This window comes from Condylura cristata, unplaced genomic scaffold (genome assembly GCF_000260355.1).
Source record: "Condylura cristata isolate star-nosed mole 26May11 unplaced genomic scaffold, ConCri1.0 scaffold00020, whole genome shotgun sequence".
Classification (NCBI taxonomy): domain Eukaryota; kingdom Metazoa; phylum Chordata; class Mammalia; order Eulipotyphla; family Talpidae; genus Condylura; species Condylura cristata.
Genome location: NW_004567121.1, coordinates 19,593,827 through 19,607,518, shown reverse-complemented (window position 1 = coordinate 19,607,518; position 13,692 = coordinate 19,593,827). Strand labels below are relative to the sequence as shown.

At 46.6% G+C, this 13,692-nt stretch overlaps 1 protein-coding gene and 1 long non-coding RNA gene across 3 annotated transcripts in view; one reads left to right on the top strand and one right to left on the bottom strand.

Annotated features, from left to right (window-relative positions):
- The window catches only part of LOC105853888, a 70,589-nt gene extending 67,587 nt beyond the window's left edge, over nt 1–3,002 (bottom strand). Inside the window, exon 1 of the long non-coding RNA XR_001145642.1 lies at nt 2,780–3,002. This is a non-coding gene — a long non-coding RNA (uncharacterized LOC105853888). The remainder of the gene's footprint in view (nt 1–2,779) is intronic.
- GALM (galactose mutarotase (aldose 1-epimerase)) overlaps nt 1–13,692 on the top strand; it is a 52,690-nt gene that overhangs the window by 31,374 nt on the left and 7,624 nt on the right. Inside the window, exon 5 of one of the 2 annotated variants that reach the window (XM_012727554.1) lies at nt 8,671–9,089. The exons of the other annotated variant lie outside the window; for it this stretch is intronic. Coding sequence (XP_012583008.1) covers nt 8,671–8,894 — 224 coding nt within the window. The 3' untranslated portion in view covers nt 8,895–9,089. Of the gene's footprint in view, nt 1–8,670; nt 9,090–13,692 lie in introns of those variants that run through there. 2 annotated transcript variants of the gene reach the window in all.

Here is a 13,692-nt window from a genome sequence, read left to right as displayed (position 1 = left end):
CTGACGGACAAAGTACACTGCTGAGGGGAGCAGCGGGCGGGTCAGGAGAGGTCTGCTTCGCCATGTGGTCACCTCTGGGGCAGGCAGGGATCGAACTCATGCAGACGTGGCTTTAGCTTCTTAGTGCAGTGCTTTAACCCGCTGTGCCACCAGGGAGGGCCAGTTTTATAATATTTAAGAGGTAAAAATGAAGAGACTTGAGCTGACTGCAGTAGATGGGAAGCAGGAGGCTGGATGATGATCCCTAGGTTTCCAGAGCAGCAGAAGTAGGGCTATTCAGTGAGTAGTGATTAGAGCAGGCCGGGGCAGAAGCCGTAGGTGAAAGATGGGGTGGAGGGGGAGACATGGGGAATTATGGATTTGGACTGGAAACACTTGTGGTGAAGATGCCTTTAGGGTGCTCAGATGGGGGAGTCCAGCAAGCAGATGAGAAAAAAGTCAGGGAAAACAAGAGCAGGAGTTATAAAGTAGCGTGCACTTTGTGAACCGAGACATTTATTTCTCAGGGAAGAACCACAGACTGAGAAGAGCAGTGATCTGAGGATCAGGGATTGCTAGGAAATGCCCACTGAGGTGCAAGAGAAGCTCACACCAAAGGTGTCAGAGATGGCCAGAGGTGAAAGCTAAAAAGGAAAGGAGACCAGAGTTTAAGAGTGACTACAGGGTCCTCCCTGGTGGTGCAACGGGTTAGGACACAGCACTGCAAGCTGGCTGCAGCTGCTTCGGTGCAAGCTTGATTCCTGGCGGTGGAGGTGACCCACATGGCCAGCAGACCTCTCCTGTCTCCCCCGCTGCTCCCCTCAGCAGTGTACTTCATGATCTGCCTATTCTGCCCCCCAATCTGTCTCTGGTGAATCCTCTCACTGCCCCTGCACCCCAGTTCTGTATGCACAAATAAATAAATCTTTAACAACAACAACAAAAAAGTGAGTACAGCCAGGGAGGCCTGTGGAAAGGACCTGAGTTGTATGGCTTACTGCTGCCTAATTGCCCAGAGTGGTTCGGATAGAAGCTGATTGACAAGTGGAGAGTGACTGAAATTGAGTCCGTTGTACAGACCAAGAAACATTCCTAATTTAGGCAACTTTCTTGAATAGAGGAATCCCAGGCTCCACTCAAGTGCTTCTGATGAATTTTCTCTATTTAGCCTGGGCCCAGGAACTCCAAACATATGAAAAGCACCCATGTAAGCTAATGGAAGCCACTGGTATTGAAAGTGCTTTCAAAAAGCTGTGGAAAGAAAGAGGACCCTGGGCCTCCCTTGTGGAATGAGGGTTAAGTCTCAGCACTATGAAGCTGTAGGCAGCCACTGCAGCAGGATTTCGACCCCCTGCCAGGAAGCTGACCCACATGGGGCTGCAGACCTCTCCTGTCTCGCCCACTGTTCCCCTCAGCAATGTATTTCAGCTGTTCCTCACTCAGTCTCTGGTGAATCCTCTCTCACATACACACACACCCCACTGCACCTCTGGCATGCACCCCAGCTCTTATATGCATAAATAAATCTTTGAAAAAAAAGAAAGAGGACACCTCCTGGAGAATGCATCACTGCTACATGACTGGCAGATATCAGCTAACTGGGTAGGAATTAGGGAAGGAGAAAGCTCAGAAATTAGCCTTTGCAGGTGTGGTGTAATGCCAGTGAAAATTTCAGGCTAACATCAAGTAAAGGATGGAGGTCAATGGGAAAGGCTTGTAGTAGTGGAGGACAATTTAAATATTTGCTTAAAAGGCTGAGAATCAGGTGAGGCTTGAGATCCTGGGTGCAGTTGGTGCTTCTGGGGTTCTCTGTAGTTTCTCTCAGCAGCAAGAAGTAGAGAGCGGAGACTGGATTGTGGGATGATCAAAAGTCGGGGTCTGCCAGTTTGGGGTGGAGGAGCATGAGGACAGGGCAATGAGAGAAACCAAGTGACTCGGACCATTGACAGGTGGGCCCAGGGACTGGGGAAGCGCATTGGGGGTGTGATGGGCCCATTGCCAGGGCCTTGTAGACCAGGGCCATATGGCAACCCTCAGAAGAGCGGTCTCACAGGAGAGCCCTTGCTGGATGGCGAGTGGCTTCAGACTAACAGTGGGTAACTGAGGTTGAACTTTCTACTGGCAGCCAAGCTCCAAGTGCCACTTGGTGGGAGTCTAGGACAAGAACATTCTCTGCCATGAAAATGCCTCACGTGGGCCCAGCTGTAAAGTGCAAAATTGCCTTCTCACCTGAAAAGTCCATGTTGCTGGGTGGAGCTGGAAGGGATCACGCTTAGTGAAAGAAGCCAGAAAGACAAAGAAAAATACCAGATGATTTCACTCATAGCAGGAGCATAAAGGACCAGGGGGGAAAAAATAATAATGAACAACTGTATACCAGAGACATTTTATGGGAGTGGAGTGGGGGGTGGGATCAAGGATGGGTTGGGCGGTGGGGGTGGGGGGAATGCACTGAACTATGGTGATGGCACACGGGTGATTTGGTGATGGGAAGCCCATGGGATTACAACTGAGATGGAAAAATACACAAAATGATGTAAAAATAAACCATTATATTATTTTTTTAAGAAGTCCATGTTGCTGGGTTGAGCATTTTCTGCTTCAGAAGGCGCATAATATCCAGAAGCAACACCCTCCCCCCGTGCAAGTCAAAGTAAAATCAAAAAACACCCAGTGGGAAAAAAAGAAACAGCAAGAGAATAAAGCCACAAACCCAAAGCAGCAGCAGAGGAAAGGGGAGAACTGTTGTGGGGGCAAGCTCTGAGGTTGTGTGAGTTACGAAAATGTATAGAAATGTTACCTTCAAAAATTCCCAAGGTGCTTTACTTGCCAGCGCTGGAATGAAGTAGAAGTTCCCACCCAGGGTGTTACTTTTAATTATCATTCTCTTTATGCCGTTTCCTAAAATAATGGCAGGTGCTCTAGAGCTGGTTTACCGGGATGGCTTAATTAGGTGTCAGATGCGCCCCTGTGCCCCGGAGCCCAGGGCTGCTGGCTTCCTCATGCAGATTTGATGGCCTGTTCTGAACCAGACTAGCTGAAGAAACAGAGTAATTGGAGCAGCTGGGCTGGAAACAGCTGGGCCGTCCCCATGGAGACCAGACTCCAGGCCCAGACTCCCAGGCACTCTTCCCGTTGCCACGCCTTTTCCCTAGGATGAAGGCACAGCCGGCCGGCCGAGGAGGCTAGGTCTCCCTTGCGTGACCCAGCTCTACCTCGGTGCCTTTCATCTTTAACATGCACACAGATCACCTCGGGAGTTAATAATATGCACGTTCAAATTCAGTGGGCCAGGGATGGAGCCTCGGGTCTATGTTCCTAATAAGCCCCAGGTGTCCTAGTGATGAAGGCGCTGGGCCTACGCTTTGATTAACTATTTAAAAAGGCTCTAAAAGCTCCATCGTGCTTCCAGGGGCCTGTTTGTTGCTTTTTGCCCTTTTTGGCTTTTTCTCCCCATCTTGTTCCCCTTCCCGAGGGCCCCGCTTCTCCTGCTGTCCCTCAGCTACTTTTCTGCCCTCTCCCCACCCCCAGCCCTTCACATGACCAACTCTGGGCCTCTCTCATCGAAAGCCTGGAGCTAGAGGTCACTCTGCAAAGAGCTGGTATCAGCAATCACCTCCCTAGATACAAGAGTTCACACTTTATATTAAGGAGCAAGAGGAGAGATGTTGCCAGATAGCACAGTGTGTTGCTGAAGGGAACAGTGGCATTGTATTATTGTCACATGGGCCAGTGGACATAAAGTACTGGACTGTCTCGACTGCAAAGGACCTTATCTCCTCGAGCACCACTCACCTGTCCGGTATTTGAGCCCCAGAACTTCCGATTCTCCCAGACAGGTCACTCACTTGCTGTCTATTCAGGGTCAGCGTATCAGAAAACCCTTCCTGTGCTGAGCTGGAATTTTTCTACCCTCCCTGACCTACTTCTGGCCTGGTTCTGGGTTCCTACAGTGCAGGCAGAAGGCCTTAGAAGGCAGCTGTCCCTCCCCCTGCGTCTTATCTTCCTCGGGTAGAGCATCTCCAGGCCTCGCCAGGGCTCCCACCATGGGTGTCTGTTGCGCTCACACTGCTGCTTCCCACCTGTGTCTTCAGGCCTCTCCACCATGGTGCCCGTCACCCTCTCAGCAGTCTTTACATGACTCCTGGTGAACCCACTGTCAACCACATCCTCACAGTCATTCTCAGACATGCTGCGGCTCAGCTACATCTCACCCTAGTCGATAATAATTGTAATAATTATACTTAGAATTGATGCGAGTTAGTTAGCATAACGAGTGGGTTGGAGACACAGGCTAGGGGCCCAGGCAAGTCCACGCAGGACCATAAATGTTAGGTGGCGCTTCGTGACTCGTCATTATCCCTCGTCACACGCGCTCTGTGCCTGTTTTAAATGTTTTTGTCCTCCTAACAACTTGGTGAAAGTGGAGCCACCATTACCCTGGTTTTCAAGCACAAAAGGAGCCGCAAAAGATTGTGCCGTGGGTTAGTCACACTAAACCTAGGCAGTGTCCTTTGTCTTGGGGTGGGAGAAGAGGCTTGGGGGATCTTTTCAGAAACATATAGAAGGCCAGATCTGTTCTTATTCCTAATTTCATCCTGTTATAACCAAAAGGGATTAATCCCCTCTTTGCACTGTCCTTTGGGTTCCTGTTTCTTTCATCTTTGCAAAGAGCATGAAGCCAGGAGGCAGATACACATGGGATGAAAAGAAGACCTTCTGACTTATCATCTAGACACCAGATGACACAGATGACACCACCAGACAACTGCCCACAGGCTCTGCTCACAAAAACCCAGATACTGTTACTTCTCCAGAGCCACTAGCCTTGTAACCCACTCAGAGAAGCTGACAGGGTGACTGGGAATGATCTGGACTTGGCTCCTGGTGAGCCTGCCTCCTCCTCCCTTTCACATCTCCTTTCTAGAATTCTTCCCAGCAGCTCCTAAGTTTCCAACTGTGGAATTGACCCTCTTTGCTAGAGGCAAAGACCAACCAGCATACAGAAGCTGCAGCATCATGCATCCCCACAAGGGTCAGAACCCCACGAGGCTGAACCCCAGGGGCATCCTGCCTCCTCTGCCCCAGTCCAAGCACAGCCTTCCACATGGCCTCTGAGCAGCTGTAGCGGGCCCACGTACCTCTAGAGGAGGGCAATGATCTGATTGAGACCTAGCTTGAATGTTCACTTGGGGCCATTTTCAAGGAAGGAAAGCATGAACAGAGCTGGGGGGTGGCAGGGGGGTCAGTGCCCTATATAAAACTATTTCTTGGCATCTTACTCTGCTAACCGATCAGAAAGTCTGCCTGATTTCTCCCCTCTCGCCTTTCTGGTTCTGGTCTCTGCCTCTGGGCCATTAATGTAATTTAGCCTTCTCACAGTCCCATCTGTCAGGATGTCAGCCACCTGTCCCTGGTGCTCTTCTCGCCTTCCTGTGAACCGTGGCAGAGAGAGCGTCAGTCTCTGGAGGAAAGCGGGAGTTTGAGCGTCCTCCATGAACCAGGGTGCCCACCGGCTGCTGCACCCGGGCCTGCCCGAACTTCTGTGAATTCTACCCCAATGTGTTTCCCTTTTGAAATCATCAAGCAAACCCCAGCACTGTCTTCAGTGTCAGGGAGGGACCTTCCCTCTCACGTTCGAGCAGGATTGGCTGTGGCAGACTGAATTTGATGGGTCCTGGCGGTTTGGGGGAGGCTGGCTCGGTTCTTGCAGATCAGCCTCTGGCCCTCATCACGCATCTGGTCTTGGGCAGTGGGAGCACCCCGCCACAACCTCTCCCAAGTGTTGTGAAAACTGGTGGAACAGATGGGGGGTTCTAGCCAGAAATGAAGAGTGCGTCTGACCTTAGTCAAGTGAAACTTTGGCAGCAACCCTCCGTGTAAAGCAAAGACAGTAACTGGACCTAATTGTTGCATTGGTTGTGCAAGATTACATACATGTAAAGTGATTAGAATAGTGCCTGGCATTTGGTGAGAGCTTTGTAAGTACTGCTATTACCATTGTCATCACCACCACCACTTACTGTCTAATGTGTACAGGACACTGAGCATGTAACATGCATCAGCTCACTGAACTAGCCTTTGAAACAGGGGTATGCTGCGGTATGCCACTCAGAGATGAATGTTTGGAGAGATCAGGAACCTGCACAGAGTTAGCAGGCAAGTAACTAGTGAAGTTAAGATTTAGCTCCAAGTGTCTCTGACCCCAAATCTGCTGCTGCCCCAAGCTTCTCGCTACCAGAAACCTGTATGGCGAAGTCTTCCCTCTGCACCGGGTTGGGTGCTGTGTGCTTTACATGTCTTATTTAATTTTCATAGTAATCCTAGGAGGTGGATACTTTTGTGATCATTTTATAGATGAGGACAGCAAGGTTCAGAGAAGCTAAGGAACCACCACACATTTTTACAGCAAAAAAGCCAGGATTTAGGGCCCTCCCTGATGGTGCAGCAGGTTAAAAGCACAGTACTATGAAGCTGTCTGCAGCCACTCCAGCACGAGTTTGATCCCCAACCAGGGAGCTGATCCACATGGCATGGCAGATCTCCTGACCAGCCTGCTGCTCCCCTCAGCAGTGGATTTCACTCGATTTGCCTGTTCTGCTCCCCACTCTGTCTCTGGTGAATTTTCTCACCACCTACCCAACTCTGGCCTGTACCCCATTTCTGTATGCATGAATAAATACATCTTTAAAAAATAATAAAATAAAACATTATTCTAGATTTGAAAGTCACCAAGAGAGGAGACTTCAAAGAAAGAAAAGCACTTCAAATGGTTCCTTAATGAAAGCGGCAATGTCTCCCAGAGGCAGGAGGGTGCCTGCTCTTTGCATTAATGATTTATGCTGTAATGACTACTTGTTCTGTTTGTATTACAGGGAGGGGGTAGGGGAGAGCAAGACTGTAAAACAGAGAGCATTATGTGCCAAGACAGTGCCCTAGAGATCAGAGCTCTTTCATACCATCCTCTCAACTAAACCTCACAGATCTATGCTAGGTAGATACCATCATAGCTCCATTTTATGTGTGGGAAGGGGAACCTCAGAGAGGCATAGAAACTTCCCCACTAAGTAAGTCTGTCTAAAAATCCTAAGATGTCTTACATAGATGTATAAATCAGAATACAGGAGAAATCACAGTAGATAATTTTCAAATGTTCTTTTTTGAGAGAAAACAATGATTGGAGAAAATGACCCCTCAGTTTTTCTAGAAAGTCTATGCCAGATTTTCTTTTTCTTTCCTTTTCTCTCTTAAAATAACTCTTTGATTGTTATAAATAGGATATTCCTGTCCTGAAGATAGGCTGGTTTTATTCTTACGGCTGTGTTACGGGTTGTGTGAGGATGTGATGGAAGGCAGACATGCCGGAAAGGAAAGGGTTAAAAAATCAATGAACGCACCACAGGGACTCCTGCCATGACCATCTGTTCATCTTCTGAGCGTCAGGCGTGAGGGCCACCAGGCAGCGAGAGCAGCTATTTCAGATGATGGGAAATTAAAAGCCTTGAATTAAAATTCACCCCAGGTGAATTTTCCCAGACAGTAAGTGTTCATGCCCAGATGTCACCAAAACATACATTTCACTGTAGTCAGTATTTGATAAGGAATTTACAGGACTTGTTCACCTTCCCTCCATTTCTTACGTCTTTTACCCAAAATCCAGGCAAAGCGAGGGACCCACGGGATATGGGTAATGTCAACGGGTTTTGCTTCAGCCTGATGCACCTTCCCAGGGGACAGAGGCGCCCACCCCAGTGCTTATTCTGCCCTTCACCTTGGATTAGCCAATCCCAACGTATCCTTAAAGAAGAAGCTTCTGTCTCAGTCTCTGTGGCAACCTCAGGAGCTGCTTCTCCCTGCTCCACCAGCGTCTATTGGAGGCCATTGTCCCTGCACGGCTCACACCGTCCTCTAAGTGTTTTGTTTGTTTTGCTGTCTCACCAGATCCTAATTCCCTGAGATCCATTTAATGCCTGAGACATCAAAGGTGCTCAAAAATTTATGAACTAACAATTTTATGTTCTCCCCCCCCATCCAAAAGCAATTGCAAGGGATGATGTTTGTAAGGCAGATGCATTTAAAGATGCTCTATGAAAAAGGCAGGAAAGTGTGCATGAGGCCCCTGTTAGGATTTGTGGCAAGAGCACCAAGGTGAAGCCATCCTGAGGCAGTACCTATTGATGTCATAAGTGACCCCAACACCTCACTATTGTCTCTCATTGCTGCTGTTGGTCGAGAACTTAGGCAGGACACATCTCTTCTCTGTATGTGAGGCCTGGGGTCTCCGCGGGAGACTAAAGTAGGGCCTAGAATCCTCAAAAGACTCATTCCTTTATGTCTGACTGGAGATGCTGGCCATTGTTGGGGATCTGAAGGCCATGGAGTCATGTTGGGGGCCAGGACTCCACAAGCAGTCATGGAGAAAAGGCCAAACTCCTCATAACAGATGCATAAGAATCGCTTATGTGAGATAGCACAAAGAATCAAGGCAGATGGATGTCAGGAAGGCAGTGAGTGTTTTACTTCCAAAGGGTGGGTGATTATATTTCTATCATGAATGCAGAGAAAGATTCAACACCTTGTGACAGAGATCTGGAGTATTAATAGTCCGATTTCTATAACCTACATGGTCTTCTCGCAGGAGTGAGGCAGCCACTTTGCCAGGTGACCCTCACATGCCCTCTCTCTGTCCAGGCCGTCTGGAGCCCCACCCCAAGCGACTTCTCCCTCAACCGGCTCACTGTCACTGCAAGACCACTCTTGCCCTAATTCTTGATTACAGTGTTATTTGTACTGATGAGACCTCTCAGCTTTTCGACGTCTTCTCTTCCTGCCATGCTGTCTCCGTCTCAGCTACTCCTATGGTCGCTGGCCACACCCTGGACGTGGCCATGACCTCTCATGGCAACCTTCTATGATCACTCTTTAAGATGTCTGACCCAGCTGCAACAATTCTCCAGTGGCACAGGAGCTGAAGAGAGAGTCTCTTGAGGTTACCACCCTCCCTATGACCTTCACATCCTCAGGCCGCACACCCACGCTTAAATCATAAGTCTATCCTGCGGGTCACCTCTGCACTCAACTCCCTTGCCCTCCTCCCTCCACTTTTTTTTTTTTTTTTAAAGATTACTCACTTCATGACTGGATTAAAAAGATGTGGTATGTATACGCAGTGGAATATTACTCAGCAACCAAAAAAAAGAAACACATGCCTTTTGCAGCAACATGGATGGAGCTGGAGAAGATCATGCTTAGTGAGATAAGCCAGAAAGAAAAGGAAAAATACCAGATGGTTTCTCTCATAGCAGGAGTATAATGGACCAGGAGAGAAAATAATAATGAACAGCTGTATACCAGAGACATTTTATGGGGGGGTAGAGTGGGGAATGGGATCAAAAACAGTGGGGGGAAGGAAATACACTTGACTGTGATGATGGCACATGGGTGATTGGGTGATAGGAAGCCCACAGGGATTACAACTGAGATGGGAAAATGCACAAAGTGTTGTAAAAATAAACTATTATATTATTTAAAAAAAAAAAAAGATTACCCACTTCATAGGATCGGTGTGAAGATTTTTTTTAAAGATCAATTTATTTGCTCATATAAGAACTGGGGAACAGGCCAGAGGGCGGGTGATGAGAGGATTCACCAGAGACAGAGTGGGGAGCAGAACAGACTGATCTGCTGAACCACTGCTGAGGGGAGCAGTGGGCAGATCAGGAGACTTCTGCCTTGCCATGTGAGTCACCTCTGTGGCTGGGGATCTCACAGGAATTGAACTCGTGCTATCGTGGTTGAGGCTAGCTTCACAGTGCTGTGCTTGAACCCACTGTGCCACCAGAGAGTGCCCTCCTCTCTCCATTTTAAAAGATTTATTTATACATACAAGAACTGGGGTACAGGCCAGAGGTGTGGGAAAGGTGGGGTGAGAGGATTCACCAGAGACAGAGTGAGGAGCAGAACAAGCAGTTCAATTAAAATACACTGCTGAGGGGCTCAGCAGGAGAGACAGGACAGGTCTGTTGTGCCATGTGGGTCACCTCCCTGGCCAGGCTCAAACTGTTGCTACAGTGGCTGTGGATAACTTCATAGTGCTGCACTTTAACTCCTTAGACCACCAGGGAGGCTCTCTATCTCCAGTTAGTATTCTCCTTTTTTTTTTTAAAGGTTTATTTATTTATGCATACAGAACTGGGGTACAGGGCAGAGGTGCAGGGGCAGTGAGAGGCTTCACCAAAGACAGAGTGGGGAGCAGAACAGGCAGATCAACTAAGTACACTGCTGAGGGGAGCCGCAGACAGGTCAGAAGAGGTCTGCCGCACCATGTGGATCACCTCCAGAGCTGGGATCGAATTTGCACTGAAGCAGCTGCAGCTTGCTTGCAGTGCTGTGCTTTAACCCTCTGCACCACCAGGGAGGGCCCCAGTTTGTATTCTTCTAACAAAGCCAACCCCCATTTATACCCCCTCTCCAGGGCTCTACCACGCAGCTGCTGGTCTCAGTCTACCTTCATGACCTGCCCATGGGTGCTCAGCAAGCCTGCCCTCAGCCTTTCCTTGAGATGAGGATGCAGAAATCCTGTTCCTATGCCCCAAAGCTGTAACCCCACATCATTAGGCCAGAGCCCACAGCCTGCAAGACCTTGCTGCTCACACCTAAATGCACTCCCAGCCGGCCTTCACAGAGTAAGAAACCTCTTCAGAGAACATTCTTTCTGGTGGCTTGAAATTCAAGTCTGACGATGTGACTTCCTCTCCAAGGGCACCTTTCCATTTCCGCTTCATGTTGTGAGCATCAGCATTGCTCAAAGAGCAGTCTCTGCTCTGTACAACTCACATATGCAAATAAGCCTAAATTAGAACTGCATGTTCATTTTCGAAGTTCCTAGAAAAATCAAGAGCACTTGAGGATTGGTGATCAGAGGGGCTGGAGGAATCAAGTCGCACCAGGATAAGGTAGAAAGAGACTGAGAAGGGGCCTGGCAACTTCAACTTCATGGAAATGTGTCAACTCAGACAAGTTCTTGTCACTGTCTGGGCTTCAGCCTCATCATCTATAAAGCAAGGGGCTGGTGAGGCCATTCCCAGTGTCCTCTCTAGATGTTTGATTCTGTCACAGGATGTTACCACATTAACAGCTGCCTTTGTCTTTTGTGCCTCTGTTTCATACATTGACTTCTCAAGTTAGGGCTCCACTCTGTGCCCTGAGAGTACAGGGGTGAATAAAGCATGATTCCGGCCTTGAGATGCTCACATTCCTCATAGACGACAGGTAGCTTGATGTAAACATATAAGAATGCCATAACGTGGCGAATGTTTGTGGGGAGTATGTTCCCAGTGTGATGGGACCAGAGTAGAAAGGGGGTTTGCAAGCTGGGGAGGGTACAGGCCTCCCCAGAGGAAGCGGCGCTGGAGAGGAGCCCGCAGACCTTGCCAGAGTGCGGTGTGGATAGCGGCCTCAGAAAGGACACTCTAGCTAGGAGAAAACCTGGGGGACGTGCTCCAAGTTTTCCCTATGAGGTCATGAGCACGCAGGGCCTGAGACTGGAAAAGATAGATGGGACCCTCTCTCTTTTTTTTCTTCTGATTTACCAAAAAAACCTCATTTTTTAATTATCTCAAGTTTCTCATTTTTAAGTCAGGGCTTCTTTGCCATTCTTGCTTTATGGCCCGTACTCCATTAACGACATGGCCCTTGCATTTATATCACCCTCCTCGAGATGTGCAAGCTTATCACTTTTCAGGTATTTCTGTGTAACGTGTACGGCAGCAAATAACAGTAGCGTGACAGTGTATAGGAAAAGGCTAGAGCTAATGATTTGTTTGTGGTGGCTTGCTATCAGTAAGTAGAGCTAAAATATGCCCTGCATCCATTCTTTGTGAATATTCCATAACTTCTTTTTTTCTCATAGTCAAAAGAAATAATTATAAGGAATCTGTGACTGACCTGGGTGATCAGATTCAGACTCTCATTTTGAGTCATTTTTAGATTTTGAATCAAGTATGACTTTAAGGAAATACTGTGAACATTTTATATATATAAGGTTGGAGGGAAGCACAAATGGTCACCTGGAATATATGGGTTGGTGAGATGAATACTTTGAACCCATAATTATTTCATTAAGGAACCATTGTGACATTTTTAAGTCAGTGTGGGAAGTGGTTGTTCACCCAGATTTCACAGGACAGTGGTACCCCCCACCCCAATCACTAACCATCCAAGACTTGGCCCTTAGCCTTGGAGATGCCAAAAACTGCAAATTTTCCCACATTGGCTGGATTAATCCTCGAATGAGATGTTTATAGCTAACTGTATGTTGCGTCTCTAGCACCATCTACTGGCAACAGAAGTGCCTTGGTTAGCAGACCTGGGCTGAAAGAGCATCAGGAACCCAGCTCAGGTGGCAGAGGTAGGAGAAAAGAGGAAACCAAAGAGGTTCGGAACAGATTCTGTCTAAAAAACAGGATTATATTATAGCCAATATTACACTGAAGTTACTTACATATAAAACATAAAGTTTCTAAACTATCAGAAACACAAAAGCAAACACCATATAATAATCAGATATTTTACAGTAACAACTAGATTTCCTGAGCACTTAAATGACAGAACTAAGAATTAGAACATATGTATGTCATATTCATGCCATAAGATGCCGCTGTCACAGTTTCAGATTGAATGACAATGCAAAATGCAATGGAATGCTTTGTGGCTCAAAATTGTTGAAACCAAATGATTCAAAATAGCTGAAAATAGGAGAATGCAAAAGGAAGCCAGGTAAATGAAAGCCAAAGTAGAAACAACTGTTTCTTAACAAGAAAATCTTAACAGTAATTAGGCCATTCTCAGGACAGAAAGCACTAAATTATATAGGGGGAGACACCTTGAAACATAAAGCACAAAATGTATGATATGTCATTTCACACACATACAAGTAAGACCACAAAGAAAGCCACAAGCAATTTCAGAAAATGTACATAAATGTTTGACAATATATGCAATAAAATAATGACTACAAATAGTTTAACTCAATAAAAGAAAAGCCAAACTAGGAATATCTAAGTAATGAAGAATGAAAACTCCTACATGTTGCTCAGAAGAAAATTTCAGTATAAAATATAAAATGTTGCTCATTAGAAAATTTCAGTTACAGATACTTAACATTAATTTTTTTAATGTAAAAATAAATGAGTCCCTCTAGCCCAAGATATTTGAAAAAGAGTAGTGAGATCCAAGAGAACAAAAGAAATTAATAAAAATAATAGTAGAACATTTTAACAGAGGAGGGGAAATCCAAGAACTGTTTCACTGAAGGGAAAAAAAGCTTTTGCTAACTTATTCAATATACAAAATTTGAAATGAACACCAGAGAAATAACCAGACAAATAAAATGGAAAGGGTCATAAGTTATTTCTTTGTTCAACTCTTTATGAATAAATGTGATAGTAATATAGATAAAATGGGTATTTTTCTAGGGAAATATATTTGCAGTTGTGACCCTCAACAAGAAATTTTAAATGGATAGATTATAGAAAAAGTCAAGGAAAATGAGTATGTGTAGTTATCTAATGAAATACATAGGAGTAAATTCCACAAAACCTCCACGATGCTCGGTGCGTAAAGATTGGAGGACACAGATGGCCTATTTATGGTGTGAGGGGAAACACTGAGACATCCTTTTAAGGTCTCTGGAAAGTTGCATTAAAAACAGTG